The sequence below is a fragment of the Phyllobates terribilis genome, unplaced genomic scaffold, assembly GCF_046119375.1.
Source record: "Phyllobates terribilis strain yellow unplaced genomic scaffold, ASM4611937v1 Scaffold_4__5_contigs__length_816908805, whole genome shotgun sequence".
Taxonomy (NCBI): Eukaryota; Metazoa; Chordata; class Amphibia; order Anura; family Dendrobatidae; genus Phyllobates; species Phyllobates terribilis.
In genome coordinates, this window is record NW_027362764.1 from 304,090,235 (window position 1) to 304,117,280 (window position 27,046).

The following is a 27,046-nucleotide window of genomic DNA, read 5'->3' on the forward strand; positions in this document are numbered from 1 at the left end:
TAAGCAGAATTTAGCGGAATTAATTCTTTCCCAATATGTTGAGAGGCAGTGAGGGGAACCATATATGAGGGTTGTTACGTGTCCCCCAGGATGTGCATAGAAACGTACTGAACCCGCTGGAGCATGTTGTAATTACACCCACAGCTCTGGTTACAATGCAAAATAAAAGCGAGTATGGACTTAGTCAAGCTATTTGACTAAGTCAGATTTAAGAAAACCAGACATGGGCTTTTAGAGAGAGAGATTTGTTGAAAGGTAGTGGGGTGGATCGCTCCCTCCACTCCGGGTCTTGCAAGTGGCCCATGGCCATGATACCTATTTACTCCTGCAAGTAAGGGCTCTTTCACACGCCAGTGTGTCCGGTACGTGTGGTGACAGTTTCCACATGTACTGGAGACACTGACACACAAAGACCCATTCAAAGCTATGGGTCTGCGCACATGTCAGTATGTTTCCATGGACTGTGTGTTCCACACGTAGACATGTCCATTTTTTACACGCTGCGCCGTCCACAAAATGCTTCACGCTGAACACACGGATGACATTCGTGTGTCATCAGTGTGAAACGTACCGGCGCCTGAGAATCAGTGGTACAGTTAGCGCTGTTCCCAAGTGCCGGGTGCTGAACACTGCCCTCATCATTGTCCCTTGCTCGCGCTGTGATCAGCACAAGCAAGGGACAATTTTGGGAGTAGTAGTCTGATCCCGCAGTGTTCAACTGTAAAAATAAGACTAAAATAATAAAATCCTTATGCTCACCTGTCCGGAGATGTAATCCATGTGCCGCTGATGCCAAGGAGCCAGGGAGAATGGGCCATTCCAGTGAGCAGGGCCCTGACCAGCGCTGAGCTCTGTGACTGACAGGACACCGCTCCTGAGCTCAGCACAGCTCTGGGGCCACTCTCTTGGGTCACTGCCTCAATACCGCATTCACGTGAAATCCGCTGCCTTACAATGTCTTTTAGAGGACATATCTTTCAGAGCATTAAAATGGAGAAAAACATATCAACATTTATTATGCTATTTCTCTTGAATTCAGAAATACCAATAAAATTGCCCAAGTTTGCTGCGTGGATGCATGGCAGGATCTGGAAGTGAAGAGGTACCAAGGTTTCAGATGCCAAATTTTGTATGCCTGGTTCAGCAGCCCCTTGATGTTTGAAGAGTCTCAGAGCTGTGAAAACAACAGAAACCCCTGTGACAGAGTCACTGGTATGGTATATAAGGGGAGGTATGTGTCACGCAAGTTGCTAGCCTGTGTGAACTAGAACCAATAAACTTTCTGCCAGCATGTTACATGCTGGTGGGTTAACTCACTTAAAGGGTGTGGTTTTATGGGAATGACATAAAGATGAGAGGGACGTCATTCCCCATACCTCCACCCCAGGGTGTGGCTGATCAACGTTTAAATGTTCAATCCTGTTTTTGTTTTCTGTGTGTTGTGTTTGGAGAGGCAAAGTCTCCAGACTGGACAGCCATAGCTCAGAGAAGAACTGAAGGCTGGACATAACCTGTGTGAGCAAAAAGCAAACACACATATGGACTGTGCTATCGTTTATCTTTTGTTTTCTTGTTTTGCCAGTAAGGCCGTGTTTATTGTTGCTGGAGTTGCAAGGCTTTATGCCATATAATAAAGCCTGCAGAGAAAACCTGATTCCTGATTCTACTTCCGGAAGCAGCAAAGCGAGTTGACCTACCACACCCCCCAGAAATGACCCAAATTTGAAAACTAGATCATCAAAGAATTTAAGTAGGGACATGGTCAGTTTGTTTTTCATCTCCATAGTTATTATGCAGGATGTAGTGGAAGTCTGGAGCGAAAGAAAATAATATTTTTTTCACAAATGTGTCTTTTCAGACATGGAGTCTAAAAATGGAGAACAGAATCTCAACAGTTATTGGTGTATTACTCCTGAGTTCAAAAATACCATCAAAGTTGATGAAATTTGCTGCTGGGATGCAAGGCAGTGTCTAAGGTCACAGCCCCACCATCAGTATTTGGTCAGTATTCGGTCAGTATTTTTTCTCTGAGGCTTTCAGGACCCAAATGTATTAGTGTTAGTGTTAGAAGAGCCTCAGAATTGTCAGAACAACAGAAAACCCTCAGAAATGACCCAATTTTGAAAACTAGACCCCCTCAGAGAATTTATCTAGATGTATAATCAGTTTTTTAATCCCCAATGTTTTATGAAGGATTTAGTCGAAATCTAGAGTGAAAAATTGATTTTCAATTTTTTGACAAATGTGTCCGTTAGGTGACATATTTTTCAGACACAGAGCATGCAGTTGAAGAATAGCATTTCTATATTTATTGTGCAATTTACTTGAGTTTATAAGTACCCCCAAAGTATCCCAAATCCGCTACCTAAGCACATGAAAAGGCATGCAAAGTGAAGGAGCAACACTGGGATTTTGAGACCTTATCTTTATTTTTATTTTTTTCCATAACAATAAAACAACCGTAACAATGACTCCATTTTGAGAACTACACCCTTTAAGATTTTTTTTCTAGAGTTTAACAAGTATGATAATGGCATTGGTCTGTCATTTTTAAGGGATTAATGCACATGTGAAGTATTAAAATGTAATTTTTCCCCTCAGAAGTCTTCTTGGGAAATATTTTATAGACACAAAGAATGAAAGTGGAGAAAAGCACCTCAGGCTTTATTGTCTATATCTCCAGTGCTAAGATATTCACCCAGAGTGGCCATAATCTCCTGCTTGGACACATGGCAGGGCCTCGAAATGAAACAGAACCATTGGGATTTTGAGGCCTTATCTTTACTTGAATGAATTTTGGGCACTACCTCCTGTTTGCATAGGCCTAAAAAGTATGGAAAAACTGCACCGTTTAATAAATCTACTGCATTTATTAAGGAGTAAAAGAATGTTTTTTTTTTTTCAGAATCTAAGTTAAATCGAAAAAAGACAATGACACATTTAGGGTAGTGAATGAAAATTTGAATAGCAGATGAATTTTTAATATTCCAGTGAAGTGTGGTACCAGGGAAAGCACTCCCTGATGCTGAATCCAGGTTTGGATGAGCAGGTGTCACACTGATATATTCTCTTTCCTAATACCATTTTTGGAACAGACACAACACCTTTTCTGGGGACGGTGTTTATTTCTTTGTAGCTGGCAGTTGGAAAGTACTGTCCTGGCACAATTCTGTAGACATCAGTTGAGGAAGCATTCCCTTCATCTTCCGTCACACTTCCAAAAAAAACTATTTTGGATGACTGTTAGAACCAGGTCCTGGGTGTAACACACAGCCATTATCTACCAGGTATCCATGGTCACCATGTGAACCCGCTCCAAAGAACCACTACTGATTTGTGCATGTACGGCAGATGTCAGTAAGAGTCTAAAGGGGGTAAAGGAGCACCATGTATGTAAGTGAGGTGCGCAAAATTACTGCACATCTCAATGAACATGTATGGCAAGGTGTGTGTAAGGACTAAGGAATCATTTCTTTTTAGGTATTACATTAACATCCATGAGCTCAGTGGGTGATGTAGATGACATAACATACATAACAATTGCAGCTACTATTGTGTTATACAACCCGTTGCCTTCTTTCCTCAAGTGGGGACTTGGCTGTCAGGACCATTACTACCCTCCCAATGAGTGCTCGATTAACAAAGATTATTCCAAGAGCCAGGTGTCTAATACAGTAGACACCAAGGTCACAACGGAACCTCGGAGCAACTAAAGGCCTCTCTCACAGTAGCTAATGTTATTCTTCCTAAATCCACCATCATGAGGACACTGAATAACAATTGTGTACATAGAAAGATTGTAAGGATTTTTGATTTCCTAAAAGAACATGGATACCAGTCTGCAGTTTGCTAAATATCACCAGGACAAGCTGAATGCTACTAGGACAATTTTTGTGGATGGATGAGACCAACATATAACTTTTCAGTTTAAATGAAAAGGGTTATGTTTAAAGAAAAACACTGCATTACAGCATAAAAACCTCATGCTATCTGCGAAACACAGTGATGATATTATTATGATTTAGGCCCATTTTGCAGCATCTGTGCTAGGGCAGTTTGCCATCAGTGATAGAACATTGAATTCTGAATTATACCAGCAAATTCTAAAGGAAAATGTCAGGGCGTGTGTTCATAAGCTGAATCTCAAGAAAACGTGGATCTGCAGCAAGGTAATGAGGAAGACTAAAGTTAAGGCTTTAGAATGGCCAAGTCAAAAGCCTAGCCTTAATCCTATAAAAATATTGAAGAAGGACCTGAAATGAGCAGTTCATGGGCGGAAACCCACCAACATAACAGAGTTGAAGGTTTTTTGTGCGGAGAAATCGGCTAAAATTCCTTCAAACCAATGTGCAGGACTAATCAACAATTACTGGAAATGTTATTGCTGCATAAGGTTGTCATATGGGATACTGAAAGCAAATGATCATATACTTTAGTTATTGACAGACATGTGATGTTAGTTACTCATACTGGGGAGGAGTAGAGTGTTTATACCATTTATGGCCCAAATGAAGAGTACAGCGCCTTTTTCCAAATCCTGAGAACCCAGCTCCAGAGTGACAATATCAACATAAAGGTCTTATGAGAGAATTAAACACATTCTTCTTGTCTCTGAAAGATAGGAGCTGTACGATGCACTCTGGGACCCAAGGAATACCTAGCAAGGGACATTTCTGCCTGTGCAGAAACAAGAGGTTTGAGAGATGGCTGAAGAGGGACACAACAAGAAAGTAGGGAATGCTCCTATTTTTCCTATGTACACCAATCCTAGTCTAGGATCGTTTAAGAGGTTAAAGTAAGATTATTTACTTCAGAAAATCTTGGATTCGGATATTCACCATTTAGTAATATCTTACCATACCCTAATATCAGTCACTTTAGTTGATACCCACCCCTTAGGCTCTGCCAACATTTGGAGGTTTCCCTCCTTTCTGACCAAGAAACTCATGTATTATACACTGTGTGCAGAATAATTAGGCAAGTGAATATTTTTGCTACTCCAAGATGTATAAACTTGAATTCGTATTAGATTAAGCCGATCAGGTGATGTGCATTTGTGTAATGAGAGACAGTGTGGCCTAATAATAGCAACACCCTTTATTAAGGTGTGCAGAATTAATACGCAGCTTTTTTCCTCAGGCAAAATGGGCCAAAAAGGAGATTTAACTGACTCTGAAAAGTCAAAAATTATTAAAAGTCTTACAGAGGTATACAGCACTCTTGAAAGAGCTAAGATATTGGGGCATGATAACAGAACTATCAAAAGGTCTGTTTCAAATAGTCAACAGAGTCACAAAAAATGTGTTGAGAAAATAAGACGCATTTTAACTGCCATAGATTTGAAAAGAATGAAACGTGAAGTGACCAGGAGCCCATTATCCTCCAGTGCTGACATATTCCAGAACTGCAACCTCCCCAGAGTGCCCAGAAGTACAAGGTGTTCAGTGCTCAGAGACATGGCCAAGATAAGGAGGGCTGAAATCCATCCACCATTAAATAAAACACAGTAGTTGAATTGACAAAACTGGGCCAAGAAATATTTGAAGACAGATTTTTGGATTTATGAGATGAGAGAGACTTTTGATGGACCAGATGTATGGATCCGTGCCTGGATCAGCAATGGGCACAGACCTTCAGTTCAACTCAGACTCCAGCAAGGTAAAGGTGGGGTTCTGCTATGTGCTGGTATTATTAAACATGAGCTAGTTGGACCTTTGTGGGTTGAAAATGGAATCAAAATCAACTCTCAAAGCCACTGCCAGTTTTTATAAGACAGTTCAAGTAGTGGTACAGGAAAAAGTCTAAATAGGGATGAGAAAACCCGAACTGTATAGTTCGGGGTTTGTACCGGACACCTAGTGTTCGGGGCTGAACTGTGAACACGGACTCCTCCCGGACATCCATGTTACTGTTCAGATGCTTAATAAAGCTTGTTGAAAGTCTGCAGCGCAGACAATCAAAAATATTTTAAACTGTTGGCACATCCGGAGACATCACAGCCATGACAAGAATTAGCATGACTGTGATTGGCCGGCGCCACAAGTGATTCTGGCCTGTATAACTGCTGGACCACGGGTGGAGATGCTGTTCGAGTTAAGGACAGTGTAAAATCAATACAGGCTGCATAGGTCACTCGCTATCATTTCTCAAGGGCGATGATGTCAGTAACGTCATTGCCTGTGAGACATGACCGGGAGTCACCTAGGGATCCTCTCTCTCGAGGCTCCATAGCTCACTTGCGGTACTGTCACCGCTCATCTTTCCAGCTCTCATGCTGTGTGAGACCCATCAGTGGCTGCTGCTCTCTGAACAGGGTTCCATACACTAGAAGACAGAGATGGGGATCGCCGCAGGACCTCCATGTGGACAACGGCGGACCGGTGTGGGACCTCCATTTGGACTACGTCGGACTGTGGTAAGTTATTTTTTTCAAGAAATGAGTGAAAGAGGGAAATTGTTGAGGAGCTTTTCTTCAAAAAAAAAGATTTTGTTTCTGTGTGTTTTTTTCAAATAAAGATTTTTTTCTGTGTGTTTTTTTCTCTTTCTTCTTACTCGGTTAGTAATGGGGGTGTCTGATAGATGCCTCTCCATTACTAACCCGTGGGCTTGATATTACACAGCTGACATCAACCCCACAATCCCAATACCACGATTGCCACCGCACCAGGGCAATCGGGAACAGCAAAGGCTAAGCCCCAGAATTGGTGCATCTAATGAATGTGTCATTTCTGGGGTGGCTGAGGGTTGGTCTTATTAGGCTAGGAAGGGGCCAATATCCATGGCCCTTCCCAGCATATTAATATCAGCCCCCAGCTGTTTGCTTTGCCTTAGCTGTTTATTAAAAATAGGGGGGACCCAAGGTCGTTTTTTTAGGGGTCCCCCCATTTTTAATAACCAGCAAAGGCAAAGCAGATAGCTAGGGGCTGATATTAATAAGCTGGAAAGGTCCATAGATATTGGCCCCTTCCCAGCATAATAAGACCAGCTCACAGCAGTCTGCTTTCCATTGGCTGGTTATTAAAAATAGGGGTGGACCTAACGTCATTTTTTTCATTAATTAATCCTCCTCTGCCTCTTTCACTTACGTCCACCTCCACCTCCTTCTCCATTTGGATCTCCACCTCCTGGTTCAAGATTGTTATTTTTTATTTTTTTAATTGTTATCTTAAGTAATTTTCCTATCCACATTTGTTTGCAGGACAATTGTCTTGCTCTTACCCCCATTTTGCTTCCTTTTTCACACCCCAGCACTTACTAAGACCATTTTACAGCCATTTAACAGCACCAAAGTTCAGGTCCCCATTGACTTACAGTATATGGGGTTCGGATCTGGGGTCAAGTCTGATGAACCCAAACATCCACGGGTCCGCTCATCCCTATTCTGCATCTTTCAAGAAAACCATGATTTTTAAAACTAGTCTTTCACTACACTACCCAGTAAAGTTTGGTGACCCTTAAGCTCTCAGAAAGTTCCTTTTAGAGACACATTTTGTTGGGACTAGAGGCCTATTATCTCTAACTGTATTTAACCTATGGTAGCAAGCTATCAATTGGTTAACATTAATTTAATAAGCATACTTACTGTGGAATTATCAAAAGGTAGACAAGGCCAAATAAGGCAGCTAAAATCAATGAAAGAACGACTGCACTGGTGAAATATTCATCATGAAGCTGGTGATACTGTTAAAAGAAAAAAGGACTGGTTTAAATTAAACAGTTATTATTTTCCAAAAGTAAGAACGGTTACGATATAAAGTAATTTACACAACCATTATTAGTACTTTCCTTTTCATGTATAAAAAAGGAAACAAATACTAATACACAGGTGAACTAGTAATGATATTTTAATGGATTGAAAAAAGGATACATTTTACCAAGTTTATTCTACCATAAAATGCACATTTTATTAAGAAAAATTATTGTTACACAGTCTCTGCATCTTATACTGCTTTTGCACTCTGGCTGACCATTGGAACTCTAGCATTGTGCAGTAGCATAGCAGATAAGTTTTTCTGTGTGTGGGGAGGACATATAACAGCACTATATGCATTAGTGATGTCTAGCTACTGAAAGGAGCAAATGTCCATAATGCTCCATGCTCTTTTCTCCCAATTATTCTGAAATTACACTGTGTGACATATGTGCTGCTTCTTTCATCCCTTGGCAGTGTGTGTATATACAGTGATCAGCATTTTTGAGTAAACCTCCTTTGCAAAGCAAGATTTTATTAAATATCTCACTGAACACAGGAGCAATTTTCCAAAATCTTGGCAAGACTGGGTGTCATAGGACATTTTTTAACCCATAACATGAAAGTAAGGTTAATCACATAACTTACATTATAAAATCTTCAGTTTTACTCAAATTAGTTGATGCAAAAAAGGAATACACCCAACATCAAAACCTACTTACATTTAGTATTTTGTATGACCTCTACAAATTTTATGGACAACATCAAGTGTTCTAGGGATAGAATGAACAAGTTGCAGACATTGCAACATCTATCTTTTTCCATTCGTCAAGAACAACCTCTTTTAGAGTCTGGACTCTGGCTGGAGAGTGATGCTCTACCTGTCTCTTCAAAACTCCCCATAGGTGTTCGATTGGGTTCAGATTAGGAGACATATTTGGCCACTGAAACATTTTCACCCTGTTCTTTTTCAGAACTGCAACAATGGCTTTAGATGTGTTTTTCGGTTCATTTTCATGTTAGAAAAGTGCACGTTTACCAAGGGCACAGAGTGATGGTAGAATCTTTTCTTGTAATATAGAGCAGTACATCTGTGAGTTCATGATACTGTTAATGAAATGTAACTCCTCGACACCAGAAGCAATCATGCAGCCCCAGATAAGGACACTATCACCAGTATATTTCACTGTAGGCACTTTGTAATCTTCATATTTTTCAGAATGGACCCTAGTAAACTGTAGGTGGGCTTTTTGGTGCATAAACTTTAGGAGAGGCCTCCTTCGCGGATGACACTCATGCATTGCATTCCTCTGCAGTTCTGCCATGTAATGTCACTGGAAACACTCACTCCTGTTTGGCTTTCTACTTCTTTAGCTACAATAACTGTAGTAAACTTGTATGTCAAATTTCTTCAACCCCTCTCATTAGAAAATTTTCTTGTTTAGATGTTTACTTCAGTGGTTGGCCTGGATGTCTCTATGAGATGGTTGCAGTTCCATCTTTGTTAATTTTTTGTATCACTTTTGCTACAGTATTCTGACTGATAAGTAAACCTTTGCTAATCTGGCAGCCTTCACCTTTCTCGCATAAAGAAATTATTTTCTTTCTTCCGTCTTGTGACATTTCTCTACCATGTGGTGCCATTGCTGTCAGTATGAAATTGGAACGAGTTTTCTTTGTTAAAGAAGCACTCAAATCAAAATTTTTGTCCGCTTAATATATTGCAATCATGATATTATATAGCACTGTGTACTTAAAATTGCTAATTTTGCCTTTCTACCCAGCTAATTCATCTCTTTTCCATTAGTTCTATGACATCACATTATTAAAAACTGACTAGCTGAATTCTTCTAAGCTCTATGTAGAAACAGGAGATCAATTTTCCCGGTATGACTCACCAGTCACTGCACTGGGAGCAGTGGAACAGCTGGGAAAGAAGTTGGAGATGGGATGATAAATGCAGGGATAAGATAATTCCTGTTTCTACATACGGCAGAGAAAACAGAAGAATTAACTCAGTAGAAAGGCAGAATGAGCAACTGAAAGTACACAGTGCGATATAACATAATTATTGCAATATATTAAGAAGATAAAAACTTTAATGGTAGTGCTTCATTAAAGGGGTATTCCCATCTCCAAGATTCTATCCCAATATGTAGTAGGTGTAATAATAGTAATATTAGCAAATATCTCCAATTAAAAATGTAGTATATTTTTTTCTGATTCACTGTCTCTCTTTCCTCATGTGCAGGCATCGCAGGACCTTAGGTATCCATGGTTATGTCCACTGATAAAGTCACAGTTAGTTAGCTAGTTGCTAGTGGTCGCAACCATGGATACCTAATGTCCTGCGAGGCCTGCACATGAGGTAAGAGAGATAGCGAATCAAAAATACTATACTACATTTCTAATTGGAGATATTTGCTAATATCACTATTATTACACCTACTACATATTGGGACAGGATATTGGAGATGGGAATACCCCATTAAGTAACGCTCTTCTATAGTGACCTGTCTGCTGAACACCTGTTGTAATTAATAAGTATTCATGAATTAATCATTTTTGTAACTTGATCTTGAATGCATTTGTTATGAAAATTATTTTTTTAGGTGTGCAGAATAACAAATCTTGTTTGCAATCAATGGTCTTCATTTGAGGGAGTATTTTTTATTGTGAAATCCCATAGATCAGATTGATTCTGATCTATGGGATTTCAATATATATATTTTGTAACAATAATACTCACTTGATAGCGATGTGACGTATCACAGGAATCGTTTCTATTTAAAACTTCATCTGGTTTATTGTAGTCCTCATAAACCACATCACAGGAAAACTTAAATACAGCCCTTGCCCAGCACAAAGTGAAACATATATCAGAAGTCCATACAATAGTGCTGGTTAGTCTGCTTAGGGTACAGTCCAGCTTCTTAGTTTTTTAGCAAAGCCACTCAATCCAGGAGGTCTACACACCTCCATACACAGAACAAGTGTGAGATAACCAGGTCCCATTTTACAGGTGTAAAGATGTGTGTAAAGGTGTATAGCTGTGGACATATGGAGTGCAGTTGTCCTGCCCTAACTCTTCAGATGCTCACATTAAGACCTGTCCCTATCATTAACCCCTCTTGGTACTATGTGTTCTAGAGCATTACTCCAGGTTTTACATCGCAGAGGACATCCATTCTGTGATACATATCTTCCACCCACTATGTGTCCGGCAGTCACCTTACAATATACACTGCTCAAAAAAATAAAGGGAACACTTAAACAACAGAATATAACTCCAAGTAAATCAAACTTCTGTGAAATCAAACTGTCCACTTAGGAAGCAACACTGATTGACAATCAGTTTCACATTCTGTTGTGCAAATGGAATAGACAATAGATGGAAATTATTGGCAATTATCAAGACACACTCAATAAAGGAGTGGTTCTGCAGGTGGGGACCACAGACCACATCTCAGTACCAATGCTTTCTGGCTGATGTTTTGGTCACTTTTGAATGTTGACTGTGCTTTCACACTCGTGGTAGCATGAGACGGACTCTACAACCCACAGAGGTTGCTCAGGTAGTGCAGCTCCTCCAGGATAGCACATCAATGCAAGCTGTGGCAAGAAGGTTTGCTGTGTCTGTCCGCGTAGTGTCCAGAGGCTGGAGGCGCTACCAGGAGACAGGCCAGTACACCAGGAGATGTGGAGGGGGCCGTAGGAGGGCAACAACCCAGCAGCAGGACCGCTACCTCTGCCTTTGTGCAAGGAAGAACAGGAGGAGCGCTGCAAGAGCCCTGAAAAATGACCTCCAGCAGGCCACAAATGTGCATGGATCTGCACAAACGGTTAGAAACCGACTCCATGAGGGTGGTATGAGGGCCCGACGTCCACAGATGGGGGTTGTGCTCACAGCCCAACACCGTGCAGGATGCTTGGCATTTGCCACAGAACACCAGGATTATCAAAGTCGCCATTGGCACCCTGTGCTCTTCACAGATGAAAGCAGGTTCACACTGAGCACATGTGACAGACGTGACAGAGTCTGGAGATGCCATGGAGAGCGATATTCTGCCTACAATATCCTTCAGCCTGGAAGGTTTGGCAGTGGGTCAGTAATGGTGTGGGGTGGCATTTCTTTGGAGGGCCGCACAGCCCTCCATGTGCTCACCAGAGGTAGCCTGACTGCCATTAGGTACCGAGATGAGATCCTTAGACCCCTTGTGAGACCATATGCTGGTGCTGTTGGCCCTGGGTTCCTCCTAATGCAGGACAATGCCTCATGTGGCTGGAGTGTGTCAGCAGTTCCTGCAAGATGAAGGCATTGAAGCTATGGACTGGCCTGCCCGTTCCCCAGACCTGAATCCGATTGAGTACATCTGTGACATCATGTCTCGCTCCATCCACCAACGTCACGTTGCACCACAGACTGTCCAGGAGTTGGCGGATGCTTTAGTCCAGGTCTGGGAGGAAATCCCATAGGAGACCATCTGCAACCTCATCAGATGCATGCCCAGGCGTTGTAGGGAGGTCATACAGGCATGTGGAGGCCACACACAATACTGAGCCTCATTTTGACTTGTTTTAAGGACATTACATCAAAGTTGGATCAGCCTGTAGTGTGTTTTTCCACTTTAATTTTGGGGGTGACTCCAAATCCAGGCCTCCATTGGTTAATAAATTTGATTTCCATTGATGATTTTTGTGTGATTTTGTTGTCAGCACATTCAACTTTGTACAGAACAAAGTATTCAATGAGAATATTTCATTCATTCAGATCTAGGATGTGTTATTTGAGTGTTCCCTTTATTTTTTTTGAGCAGTATGATGACTGCAATATATTAAGAGGATAAAAATTTAGATGGGAGTGCTTCTTTAATGGGACAAAGCTGCAGTGAATTGAGAAGCACAGCGGACCACTCAAACAGCTAATTGGTGGAATGAGATAGGCAGAAAGATGGAATGACCTGCTGTTTTCTAGTATGTGTTTATCTAACCCCCAGGCTGGCGAGCTGAGTGGTCGCAAACTCATACAACCGCTCAGCACGCCAGCCAGAACTCACTGACAGTAGCATGAGGATGGGCCTTCAGTGACGAGCAGTGACGTCAATAAGGTTACCTGTGTTCATCGCTGATGAACTGCAGTAACCTTACTGGGAAGTTAAAGGGAACCTGTCACCAAAAATAATGCTATTAATTTGCAGATATGCGGTTAATCTGCAGGTTAATAGCTTTATTATGCTGCGGGGGCGGGGCCAGCACAGGTTTGGTCACTGCTTTGTGAATACAGATCGGCTGCGGTAACCACTCCCCGGCCCTGTCTGACACTGGCTCTGCATTTGGGCCGGCTGTCAGTAGGGGCCGGGGGTGCAATTACAGCCACCGCTTAGTGACTGAACCAGTGTCGGCAGAGGCGTATCTAGGGTGGGCAGGCGGGGCATCTGCTCGGGTGTAGTCAGCAGGGAGGTACAGTCGGGCAGCCTAATGTGGCGTTCCGAGATGTCTCTCCCAGCAGCAAAATTTTTCCGCCACCCCCCCCCACCCTGGGATTCAGCCATTCTCTGAGCTGGCTGTCAAGCTGGGGGAGATGTACTGTCATGGGGTAGATTTACTGTGGTGGGGGAGATCTACTGTGTGAAGAAGTGTGAGTGGGCACAGAATAAAGACTGAGTAATGTGTGAGGAGGTAGCATAGGGAAAAAGTGTAAGGGCACAACCAGGAGGGGATAGTAAACGAAGGAGGGGGAGTGTGATGAGGGGCACAGCATAGAGACTGGGCCTTATAGGGGAGACACAGTATAAGAGGACAGTGTAAATAGGGGGCCCAGTATGGAAAGGAGAGGGCAGTGTAGAAAGCATGTACCATAAGAGGGACAGTGTGGGGGTCATATTTTGTGCAGGAAATATAGTGAGGGGTAATTATTTATTCAGGGGCTTAGCGTAGGGCAGATATTTTTATTCAGGAGCATTATAAGGACACTGGTATCTTTAAATCTTTAAGGACATTGTGTGGGGAGGTGCTGCAGAAGACCAGAGACGAGCTTAGGATGAGCATCATGGCATTGTCACAGGTGTATGAGAGGTGACAGATAGTCGCCCTGCAGTTTGTTGCAGGAGATCTCTACGTTTGGCATTACAAACATCTTCTTAGATGAGAGGCTATCTCTAGGACCTAGCGGCTACCTCCCTCTGGTAAATAGCTCCCTGGCCTGGGTGTATATATACCTGGTGTGTCTGAGAGGGAGGTGCCGGCTATATTCATTTCCACTTGTGCAGGCTTAGCAAGAACAGCACTTCGTCCTCTCTGGAGCTTGAGGTCGAGTTCGCATTTGTCTGGAGTCATCTAAAGCTAAGCATTCTCCCCCTTTTTGTCTACCCTTGTTGTCTATAGAGTTTAGTGGAGATTGACTAGTGCTCATCTCCTCCCATCCCTAGCCTTAGCCATATACCAGGGAAAGACAGGGCGAGGCACGAGTGCAGCGATTGCTGAAGAGGCAATATAGGGATGGTAGTTGAGGCAGGGTGACACTGGACCAGACTAGGAGGTCTCCACTTCCCCCTTTCCCTAGTTTCTGAGCTCCATTTCCCTCTTCCCTCTGTGTTGCACCAAGTCTTTCCCACACCTGGCGTGACAGGCGTCTGGACAAGATGAAGAAGAAAAGAAAGAGAACGACTCCAATCAGACAACGTCATCTTTGAGGTACCTAGATGTAAAGTGTATTTTTGCCATTCTGACTAATTCTCATGTTTTTATTTATGTTAGGAGCATTAAAGGGGTTGTCCAAGTTTGTGATGATCCTATGTGACTGCAGACTTCTGAATTCTCACAGTGTGCACTGCACACTGTCAAGATTCTCTAGTGCTGGCGATTTGCATACATGTGGTCACGTGCCAACTAGACATGCATGGCCTCACTCAATGAAAATAAATTAAGCGAGGCCGGAAATGTCTAGTCGGAATGTGGTCAAAAGTGTACAAATCACATATTTTGCTAAAATGACCGTTCACTTTGGCCACCGGCAAGGGAGAATCCTAAAAGGTGCAGTGCATGCACTGTGAGAATTCAGAAGCCTGAAGCCACCTGGGTGACTGCAGACTTTCATCTCAAATCTGGACAAGCTGTTTAATTATAAAATGAAGCCCTGTAGCAGCATATAATATACTTAATAAACCTAACAGTGTGTAATATACTTACTGTCAGAATTCAGCTCTGCTTGCTGGTTCTAGCAGTCATCACATGGCCGCTTCACTCTTATGCGATTTTCAATCTTACCGTCATGTGACAACTAGCTTGTCTTCCTGCTTCTCTCAATTTTTCTCTGAACATTGACAGAATTAGTTAGAGCAGCTCGTCGGTACATGACTAAGTGTGCAAATTGCATATGTGCTTGAGGGGGGACGCTAAACTGAATTCTTGCCCCTGGTGATGGAAAACCTAGATACACCTCTGAGCGCCGGCGCCACCCCTATGGCTGAGTCCAAATGCTGCTGGGAGAATAAAATTCTCCTACTGCATTCGGCTACGTGCATGTGCCGGCCAGCATATTAACAATATTAATCTGCAGATTAACCCCACATCTGCAGGTTAATAGCATTATTTCTGGTGATAGATTCTCTTTAGCTGCTCAATACTGATGTATAATGTCCTCTGTGCTGCTTCTGCTTTTGAACTAGGTAGGGACAGGAAAGCAGGAATGCTTCATGACTCTGTGTTATGTATGGGAGACATCATAGCAGCTAGTTTCCACTTATAGAAAACTGAAATTAACTAAAAAGCCTTCGAAGAATTTAAACTGATAAAAAAAAATACAGTATACAAGACGTCTAGTGGCCAAAAATAGGTTTATTTCTAATGTGAACACATGGCAGCTTATTCTGAAAAGTCAACTGAAATTACAGGTATGCTGTAGCTTAAAGCAATTCTGGCAGGTCTTGTATGATAACCATGCGATCTGCAGAATATCTTGGCACTATCAATGCCATCTAAACAAGTACAGGTGCATCTCACAAAATTAGAATATCATCAAAAAGTTAATTTATTTCAGTTCTTCAATAAAAAAAGTGAAACTCATATATTATATAGAGTCACTACAAACAGAGTAATCTATTTCAAGTGTTTATTTCTGTTAATGTTGATGATTATGGCTTACAGCCAATGAAAACACAAAAGTCAATATCTCAGTAAATTAGAATACTTTATAACATCAGCTTGAAAACTGTTTTTAAAATCCGAAATGTTGGCCTACTGAAATGTATGTTCAGTAAATGCACTCAATACTTGGTCAGGGCTCCTTTTTCATCAATTACTGCATCAATGTGGCGTGGCATGGAGGCGATCAGCCTGTGGCACTGCTGAGGTGTTATGGAAGCCCAGGTTGCTTTGATAGCAGCCTTCAGCTCGTCTGCATTGTTGGGTCTGGTGTCTCTCATCTTCCTCTTGACAATAAGCCATAGATTCTCTAGGGGGTTAAGGTCAGGCGAGTTTGCTGGCCAATCAAGCACAGTGATACTGTTGTTTCTAAACCAGGTATTGGTACTTTTGGCAGTGTGGACAGGTGCCAAGTCCTGCTGGAGAATGAAATTTCCATCTCCAAAAAGCTTGTCGACAGAGGGAAGCATGAAGTGCTTTAAAATGTCCTGGTAGATGGCTGCACTGGCTTTGCTCTTGATAAAACAGAGTGAACCTACACCAGAAGATGACATGGCTCCCCAAACCATCACTGATTGTGGAACCTTCACACTAGACCTCAAGCAGCTGGGATTGTGTGCCTCTCCACTCTTCCTCCACACTCTGGGACCTTGATTTCCAAATGAAAATTGGAACTCTGGGACATTGTGGAGTGTGTCAATGACTGCCTTCTGGACATCTGTCAAGTCAGCAGTCTTCCCCATGGTTGATGAGCCCACTGAAACAGACTAAGGGACCTTTTAAAACGCTTAGGAAGCTTTTGCAGGTGTTTTTTGTTATTATTTTAATTTACTGAGATAATGACTTTTGAGTTTTCATTGGCTGTAAGCCATAATCATCAACATTAACAGGAATAAACACTTGAAATAGATCACTCTGTTTGTAATGACTCTATATAATATGTGAGTTTCACTTTTTGTATTGAAGAACTGAAATAAATTAACTTTTTGATGATATTCTAATATTGTAAGATGCACCTGTTTGTCTATTCACTCTGTTTGGTGGGGAAAGAAAGAATCTCAGTGTCTGGCACTTTTTATCAGAAGGTGAGCAGCGCTGCTGATGTCCTATTCACAGATACTTAAATGCACGATTGGCAGGTATTGAGCACCTTTACTATTAAGTATGTGACAAAGTCACTGGTAGTGTGTCAGAAGGGAGGTAGGTGTCGCTGAGACCCTTAAGCTCAGTGACGTGAAAACATGCAAGTTCTCCTGCACAAGTAGGTGCAGAGAGAGTTAATAGAACCATATTTACAAGGAAATATTTTTAGTGGATAACGAAAGTGCTGAGCGGGACGTTATCCACCATCCCTCCCAATCAGGGGAGTGTCTGGGCTTTAAATAGCTAGACCTGACACTCAGGTATATTCAGAACCTGGGGAAACTTTGCTCCAGGAAGGAGCTAGCATGAGGTGTGCTGAACCTGTGCATGGCTAACTGTGTGTATGGCCAGACCTTGGCCGAGATACGGACTGTGCTGCAAGTTTTTTATTTTGTTTTGTCTCTTTAGCAGAATGGGCTGTGTTTTCTTTTTGGACTCCAGGGTAGCTTATGACTGCTAAATAAACTAACCCGAAAATTTAAAGAGACAGCATCCCGTGTTTTACCTCCGCATACAGCCAAGCTTGTCGCTATACCACCAGTAGAATAGGACACATGCACAACACCTGACTTGTAAGCAGAGCCTTAAACAATAGTTCTAAGCATAACATCAGGTTACTATTTAGGACTACTCACCTTCTGTTCGCGTTCAACTTGTTTATATTTTAAACTTATAAAATTCAAATCTGACATCTCAGAATCAGTTTGTCGAGCCTCAATCAAACGACTAATATAACGATTCACACGGGTTCCTGGAGTATTCTGTACGACATTTGTAGAAAATGAAGAACGGTTCCTGAGTTTTTCTGAGGCTGTTCGTAAAGCTCTCCTCTAATTTAATAAAATATGAGAAAAGTCAGTTATGAAAAATGATTAGCAAGAGGTACTTGTAGTTACAACTATTAATTTCACCTACAGTATAATGAATGTTTTAACAGAGGTCACTCTGCATAACATTTCAGTTATTGAACAATTTATTTTTGTTTTGTATATTTATCATCAAAGTTTGAGTAAAGTATATGTAGTGAAAATTAATATATAAGGTAATGGCGCCTGAGTTCTTATGAGGAGTAATGAGCACCCAGTTTTGTGCCTCAAGAACAATCCATATACAGTATATCTGTCTGTATTATCTAAAACTCGTCTACATAATTTAATATACTGTATGTGGCTCCTCATGAGCGACTTTGTAAATATAAAACTTTGTGTACCACAACTTTACAGGCCTCTAATATTAATATTCCAATATCAAGATTAATAAAGTACACAAATGAGCATCTGGTGAAACATGTAAAAGATCACTAAAGAGAAACACAAATGACTGTATTTTCTGTTTCTCTACACAAAGAATATTTACTGTACAATTTCTAGCATAGAGGAGCTGTTGCTAATTGTCTTACCTTATCATCATCCTCACAAGTCATTACATTGGAAAAAGGGATTTCTGCCTTAAACATCTTACGACAGTGCATGAGCTGAACTAGGAGATAGCAGACAGTCTTGAATTTCATCCTTTTGGCAGGCTTTATGTCAGACAGAATCAGTCCGGGAAATATCTGGCAATAGAAAAATACATACATTAAAACCTGCTTAGATTAAACACAATTTAAAAAAGTAGAAGACAAGAAATACATTCATAATTTATTTATTTTACTTGCTTATACAGCAAGATTAAATTACACAGCACTCTCCAAACATCATCATCTTTGCCCCCATTGGGGCTCACAATCTAAATTCCCTATCAGTATGTCTTTGGAGTGTGGGAGAAAACTGGAGAACCCAGAGGAAACCCACACAAACACAGAGAGAACATACAAACTCCTTGCAGATGTTGTCCTTGGTGGGATTTGAACCCAATAACCCTGCACTGCAAGACTACAGTGCTAGCCACTGAGACACCGTGCTTTCACAGTTTACAATGGTTCCTTCCTATAATCACTCACTTTTACAGTATTACAAATAATTTTCTTGTTCTCTTAGTAATCCCAGAATTTACAGTACCATCATTGCTAATTATTTTTTCCAGATGTCATGATAGCTTACAGTTTAGTTCTTATACAGTGACATTGTCTTTTATCACATTACCAATGCAGTTCTTAAAGGGCCGCCTTATTAACATGTCATAGCAACTAAATGGAGGATCGGTCAACTACATTATATGAAAGAGAGTCAGGCACCCTCAAAAGAGTGCATAACAATATTCTAGGTTATCTGCCTTTCTGATTATAGCTTACATGAGCGCTGTGTATACAATGAAGGCAGGGATACTGCGACGGCAGGGCCAGGCATAATGGATAATGCTGGGCTGAGGTGTATAGCAGACATAGAAGCCTTTGTTTAGTCTACAGCTACCATGGCAATCCACTGCCACCCAACAAGTGCACTGTGGGGGTGCCAAAGGGGTGACAATAGGGTTTTTTCTCCCTATATATCAAATTACATTAATGCACAGTCATAGAGACCATGTATGCACAGTTATACAGAGCTAACTGCCAATCACTGATACAGTAGGACCGCCCGCTGGACTGGAAATCCCAGAAAGAGCAGAGGTGTACGTTATGAAAACCAGGTTATACTGAATCTTTTCTCACAAAATATACATTAATCTGCTCAGATTCTCCTGCTCTATAAAATGGTGCCCGTAGATTGGACTTCTTTTTCCTGGAGACAGGTTCCTTTGAATATTTGACTTTTACTACTTGTCTTTAAAAAAAAATTACAAAAAAGGCAAAAGAATTAAAAAATATATAGCATATGGCTTGTCTATTTCACAAGCTAGAAAGCACAGATTTTCTGACACAGCCATGGTTTCATCATTTTTCTTAAGTAGCAAAATTAGGGCAAAGGAGTATTAAGTTTAACCCCTTCCCGCATTATGTTGTAAATTAACCTCCTGAGAAGGGGTTCTTCATGTGTGGAGAGTACTCAAGAGGTGAGCTCACTCCACGTGTGTCTGATGCTGCCTATATTATATAGGTGGCATCTGCTTCTAAAAGTCGCAGCCAAGCTACAGCCGTCGCTGTGAGCCATTTAGATGCTGATGACAATCTCTGAAAGTGGCATAAAAATAGAATGGCACCGAAGCTTGCATGCCTCGGCTCCCATAAGCTCCCATAGTGTTACAATGCCTCCTGTGAAACTTAGCACATGCTGTACATGCAATACTTTGGTACTTTGATATCACAGTTTCAAGTTTCCTAGGGTGACTAAAAATTGATGTAAAAAATGTTGATAAAAATTCATTACACAGCTGACATCAACCCCAAAAAATATTACCCCGATTGCCATAGTACCAGGAAAATAGGGAAGAGCCAGGCAAAGTGCCAGAATTGGTGCTTGAAATGGATCCGCCAATTCTGGGGCAGCTGCGGCCTAGTATTTTAAGTTTGGGAAGAGTCCATGGACCTTCCCATCCTGATAATATAAGCTTGCAGCTGTCTGCTTTACGTTGTCTGGTAATAAATTAAATAATTAATATTTAATAAATAAATGAAAAAAAATACGTGTGGTCCCCCTATTTAGGATAAACAGCCACCAGGAAAAGCAGACAGCATTTGCCCAAACAGAGGGCAGCGTGAGAGCTGGAATGATGAGCGGTAACATCACCACACATTATTCCAGCTCTCGCGCTGCCCTCTGTGTGACCTGGCAGCTGTGAACTGAGGTAACCTTACTGACGTCACCGCTCATCACAACCTTCAGGTCTTGCAGAATGCAGTGTGAGAATTGGCATAGGCTGCTGCTAACCCTATGAAGCTTCTTTCTCAGAACAAGACTCCATAGATTTTGGACGACGTGGGACCTCATGGGAATCCATGGTCTACGTCGGACCTGCGTGGCAGTTTTTTTTATTTTTCTTGAATAAAAAGGTGAACCAGGGAAAAAGTTGGAGAGTTTTTTTTCAAATAAAGATTTTTTTGTTTGTGTGTTTATTTTGTTTCTACTACTGGGTTAGTAATGGGAGTGTCTGATAGATGCCTCTCTATTACTAACCCCTGGGCTTGATGCCAGCTGACATTACACAGCCGACATCAACCCCAAAAAATATTACCCCAATTGCCACTGCATCTAATGGATGAGCCAATTTTATCACAGCTGCGGGCTGAATAATATCAGCCTGCAGCTGTCTGCTTTACCTTGGGGACCTCAGGTCATTTTTTTATTATTTATTTATTTACTTCTCAGCATTGACCTGGGGATCAAAGATGCGTCCAGGCATCTTTCCATGCTGTTCCCACTACATTTCAGATCAGTTTCCATCCATTTCAGTGATTTTCGTGCCCCACAGCCCTCCTGGTCTACCTGAAAAATGCTCAAGTTTCCATTGACTTCTGTTATACTAGTTACTCAAGTCAAGTGGGTCTGAGCGTCCGACCTGCTCGATTTGAGTAATGAGCACTCAAGCATTTTAGTGCTTGATCATCACTAGCAAAGAAGTGTTGAAAGAATAAGGAAAATCAAGGAGTAGCAGAAAATTGTACTCACGATAGGTGGTAAGTACAATAAGATTTGTGCTAATAAGATGGTATATAAGCAACATAGATAGGGTTTAGCAAGAGATATCTGGATGTATGTTAAGGTCACATTCACTACATGTACAGTACAGACCAAAAGTTTGGACACACCTTCTCATTTAAAGATTTTTCTGTATTTTCATGATTATGAAAATTGTACATTCACACTGAAGGCATCAAAACTATGAATTAACACATGTGGAATTATATACCTAACAAAAAAGTGTGAAGCAACTGAAAATATGTCTTATATTCTAGGTTCTTCAAAGTAGCCACCTTTTGCTTTGATGACTGCTTTGCACACTCTTGGCATTCTCTTGATGAGCTTCAAGAGGTAGTCATCAGAAATGGTCTTCCAACAATCTTGAAGGAGTTCCCAGAGATGCTTAGCACTTGTTGGCCCTTTTGCCTTCACTCTGCGGTCCAGTTCACCCCAAACCATGTCGATTGGGTTCAGGTCTGGTGACTGTGAAGGCGAGGTCATCTGGCGTAGCACCCCATCACTCTCCTTCTTGGTCAAATAGCCCTTAACACAGCCTAGAGGTGTGTTTGGGGTCATTGTCCTGTTGAAAAAAAAATGATGGTCCAACTAAACGCAAACCGGATGGAATAGCATGCCGCTGCAAGATGCTGCGGTAGCCATGCTGGTTCGGTATGCCTTCAATTTTGAATAAATCCATAACAGTGTCACCAGCAAAGCACCCCCACACCATCACACCTCCTTCTCCATGCTTCACGCTGGGAACCAGGCATGTAGAGTCCATCCGTTCACCTTTTCTGCGTCGCACAAAGACACGGTGGTTGGAACCAAAGATCTCAAATTTGGACTCATCAGACCAAAGCACGGATTTCCACTGGTCTAATGTCCATTCCTTGTGTTCTTTAGCCCAAACAAGTCTCTTCTGCTTGTTGCCTGTCCTTAGCAGTGGTTTCCTAGCAGCTATTTTACCATGAAGGCCTGCTGCACAAAGTCTCCTCTTAATATTTGTTGTAGAGATGTGTCTGCTGCTAGAACTTTGTGTGGCATTGACCTGGTCTCTAATCTGAGCTGCTGTTAACCTGCGATTTCTGAGGCTGGTGACTCGGATAAACTTATCCTCAGAAGCAGAGGTGACTCTTGGTCTTCCTTTCCTGGTGCGGTCCTCATGTGAGCCAGTTTCTTTGTAGTGCTTGATGGTTTTTGGAACTGCACTTGGGGATATTCAAAGTTTGCCCAATTTTTCGGACTGACTGACCTTCATTTCTTAAAGTAATGATGGCCACTCTTTTTTCTTTACTTAGCTGCTTTTTTCTTGCCATAATACAAATTCTAACAGTCTATTCAGTAGGACTATCAGCTGTGTATCCACCAGACTTCTGCACAACACAACTGATGGTCCCAACCCCATTTATAAGGTAAGAAATCCCACTTATTAAACCTGACAGGTCACACCTCTGAAGTGAAAATCATTTCCGGTGACTACCTCTTGAAGCTCATCAAGAGAATGCCAAGAGTGTGCAAAGCAGTCATCAAAGCAAAAGGTGGCTACTTTGAAGAACCTAGAATATAAGACATATTTTCAGTTGTTTCACACTTTTTTGTTAAGTATATCATTCCACATGTGTTAATTCATAGTTTTGATGCCTTCAGTGTGAATGTACAATTTTCAAACTCACGAAAATACAGAAAAATCTTTAAATGAGGTGTGTCCAAACTTTTGGTCTGTACTGTAGTCGTGTCTAGTGTTGAGCGATACCTTCCGATATCAGGAAATATCGTATCGGATTGGATCGGGCCGATACCCAAAAAGTATCGGATATCGCCGATTCCGATACCGGAAACCAATGCAAGTCAATGGGACACAAATATCGGAATGAAAATAAACCCTTTCTTTCCTTTTAGGTTAATTCTACATGAAGTAAAACAACTAAGAATAATGTAGAATGACATGAAAAGCCGGCAATTCATCAGCGGCATACACAGGTACCCGACAATTTACAACAGAAAGAATAGAGCTTCACACATAGATTAGATAGATAGAAACATGTCAGTCACATATATATGAAGTACAGTGACAGTGTTGCTTACTGTACTTGTCATTTAGTGTAAAGGATTTATTAAAAAAAATATTAGTGTTTTCGTGCACCGTCTCTTTAAAAAAGCCGGCCGGCAATTCAGCATCTGTACCCGACAATTTATAACAGACAGAATAGAGCTGCACACATAGATTAGATAGATAGAAACATGTCAGTCACATATATAAGAAGTACAGTGACAGTGTTGCTTACAGAACTTGTCATTTAGTGTAAAGGATTTATTAAAAAAAATATTAGTGTTTTCGTGCACCGTCTCTTTAAAAAAGCCGGCCGGCAATTCAGCATCTGTACCCGACAATTTATAACAGACAGAATAGAGAATCACACATAGATTAGATAGATAGAAACATGTCAGTCACATATATATGAAGTACAGTGACAGTGTTGCTTACTGTACTTGTCATTTAGTGTAAAGGATTTATTTAAAAAAATAATAGTGTTTTCATGCACCGTCTCTTTAAGAAAGCCGGCCGGCAATTCAGCATCTGTACCCGACAATTTAGAATAGAAGGAATAGAGAATCACACATAGATTAGATAGATAGAAACATGTCAGTCACATATATATGAAGTACAGTGACAGTGTTGATTACTGTACTTGTCATTTAGTGTTAAAATAAAGGATTTATTTAAAAAAAAATTGGCGTGGGTTTCCCCGTAATTTTAGTCTCTAGCGGAGGTTAAGCAGACAGCTGGGGCAAATGTTTGAAGCCTGGGAAGGGGGTAATACCCACGGAGCTTCCCAGGCTACTAATATCAGCCCCCAGCTGAATACCTAGCCTTTACTAGCTATTAAAATGGGGGAACCCCCCCAAAAAAATAACGTGGGGTCCCCCCTAATTTAATAGCTAGCACAGGCTAGGCAGACAGCTGGGGCCTGATATTAATAGCCCAGGAAGGGTGCCATGAATATTGGCCCCCTCCCAGGCTAGAAACACCAGCCGTCAGCCGCCCCAGAAATGGCGCATCCATAGGATGCGCCAATTCTGGCACTTAGCCTCGCTCTTCCACGCTGCCCTGGTGCGGTGGCAGGGGGTAATAGGGTTGGGGTTGATGTCAGCTTATAATGCCAGCTGACATCAAGCCCAGGTTAGTAATGGAGAGGCGTCTATAAGACACCCCCATTACTAACCCCATAGTCAAAGTTAAAAGAAAACACAAACACCCAGAGTAAAGTCCTTTAATTGAAATAAAGACACAATTCTTTATTGTTCTAAAATAAACCATACTTACCATCACGCCCATTCCAGCTGAAGCCAACGATCTCCTGCAATAAAAGAAAAATAATAAAGCAACCTCATCCTTACCTTTCGATGGTTCCCAGGACAGCTCCAGCTCTGCTACATCGAGATGACAGGCTGGACCGCAGCAGAAAGCTGCCATCCAGCCTGTCATCCCGCAGACACTGAGAAGCGCAGGCATGCTTGCGCTCCTCAGTGTCTCTCTGTGACGTCATCCAGATGAGCCGAGTTCATGTCCAATGAACTCAGCTCACCTCATGCACGTCACTGACAGCGTGGGAAAATTCTCCTGCACTCAGCGCTTCAGCGTGAGAATTCTCCCACGCTGTCAGTGACATACATGAGGTGAGGTCATGTCCAATGAACTCAGCTCACCTCATGCACGTCACTGACAGCGTGGGAAAATTCTCACGCTGAAGTGCTGAGTGCAGGAGAATTTTCCCACGCTGTCAGTGACGTACATGAGGTGAGCTGAGTTCATTGGACATGACCTCGGCTCATCTGGATGCCGTCACAGCCAGACACTGAGGAGTGGAAGTATGCCTGCGCTTCTCAGTGTCTGCGGGATGACAGGATGGATGGCAGCGTTCTGCTGCGGTCCAGCCTGTCATCTCGATGTAGCAGAGCTGAAGCTGTCGTGGGAGCCATGGAAAGGTAAGGATGATGTTGCTTTATTATTTTACTTTTATTGCAGGAGATCGTTGGCTTCAGCTGGAATGGGCGTGGTGGTAAGTATGGTTTAATTTAGAACAATAAAGAATTGTGTGTTTATTTCAATTAAAGGACTTTTATCTGGGTGTTGTGTTTTTTTAAATACTTTACTAGAAATTCATGGTGGTCATGTCTAATATTGGCGTGACCCCATGAATTTTGGGCTTAGGGCCAGCTGATAATGCCAAGCTGGCCTTAACCCCTTTATTACCCAGTGAGCCACCGCACCAGGGCCCTGGATGAGTTGGGTACAGCGCCAGAAGATGGCGCTTCTATGAACGCGCCATTTTCTGGGGCGGCTGCGGACTGCAATTTGCAGCGGGGGTGGCCCAGAAAGCTTGGGTCTCCCTGCGCTGCGGATTCCAGCCCCCAGCTGCCTAGTTGTATCTGGCTGGGCACAAAAATAGGGCGAAGCCCCACGCATTTTTTTTTTTAATTATTTCATGAAATTCATGGAATAATTAAGAAAAAAAGGGCTTCCCTATATTGTTGTGTCCAACCAGGTACAAATAGGCAGCTGGTGGTTGGGGGCAGCCCATTCCTGCCTGCTGTACCTGGCTGGACACAAATATAGTGCGAAGCCCCACGTCAATTTTTTTTTAATTATTTCATGAAATAATTTTTTTAAAAAAGGGCTTCCCTATATTGTTGTGTCCGGCCAGGTACAAATAGGCAGCTGGTGGTTGGGGGCAGCCTGTTCCTGCCTGCTGTACCTGGCTGGACACAAATATAGGGCGAAGCCCCACGTCAATTTTTTTTAAAATAAATCCTTTATTTTAACACTAAATGACATTTGAGGACTTAATAAAGATGCAGTCCCTAAATTAATATTTATTTTTTAATTAATTTTTCCCAAAACTTTTGACGTGGAATCGCCATATTTTTGTATGCCAGCCAGGTACAGCATCCAGCTTCTATGAACGCGCCATTTTCCGGGGTGGCTGCGGACTGCAATTTTCAGCCGGGGGGGGGGGGGCAGAAAGCTTGGGCCTCCCTGCGCTGCAGATTCCATCCCCCAGCTGCCTAGTTGTACCTGGCTGGACACAAAAATAGGGAGAAGCTTCACGTATTTTTTTTTTTTAATTATTTCATGAAATTCATGAAATAATTAAGAAAAAAAGGGCTTCCCTATATTGTTGTGTCCAACCAGGTACAAATAGGCAGCTGGTGGTTGGGGGCAGCCCGTTCCTGCCTGCTGTACCTGGCTGGACACAAATATAGTGCGAAGCCCCACGTCAATTTTTTTTAAATCATTTCAGGAAATTCATGAAATAATTAAAAAAAATTGATGTGGGGCTTCGCCCTATATTTGTGTCCAGTCAGGTACAGCAGGCAGGAACGGGCTGCCCCCAACCACCAGCTGCCTATTTGTACCTAGCCGGACACAACAATATAGGGAAGCCCTTTTTTTCTTAATTATTCCATGAATTTCATGAATTTAAAAAAAAAAAACGTGGAGCTTCGCCCTATTTTTGTGTCCAGCCAGGTACAACTAGGCAGCTGGGGGCTGGAATCTGCAGCGCAGGGAGGC

The 27,046-nt window shown here is 41.9% G+C and overlaps 1 protein-coding gene across 2 annotated transcripts in view; it reads right to left on the minus strand.

The window, feature by feature from the left end:
- ADCY1 (adenylate cyclase 1) overlaps positions 1 to 27,046 on the minus strand; it is a 743,884-nt gene that overhangs the window by 190,041 nt on the left and 526,797 nt on the right. For both annotated transcript variants that reach the window (XM_073678356.1, XM_073678357.1), the window contains 3 exons: positions 18,375 to 18,530; positions 17,611 to 17,805; positions 7,583 to 7,680 (listed from right to left, as the gene is read on the minus strand). In XM_073678356.1, coding sequence (XP_073534457.1) covers positions 7,583 to 7,680; positions 17,611 to 17,805; positions 18,375 to 18,530 — 449 coding nt within the window. The remainder of the gene's footprint in view (positions 1 to 7,582; positions 7,681 to 17,610; positions 17,806 to 18,374; positions 18,531 to 27,046) is intronic.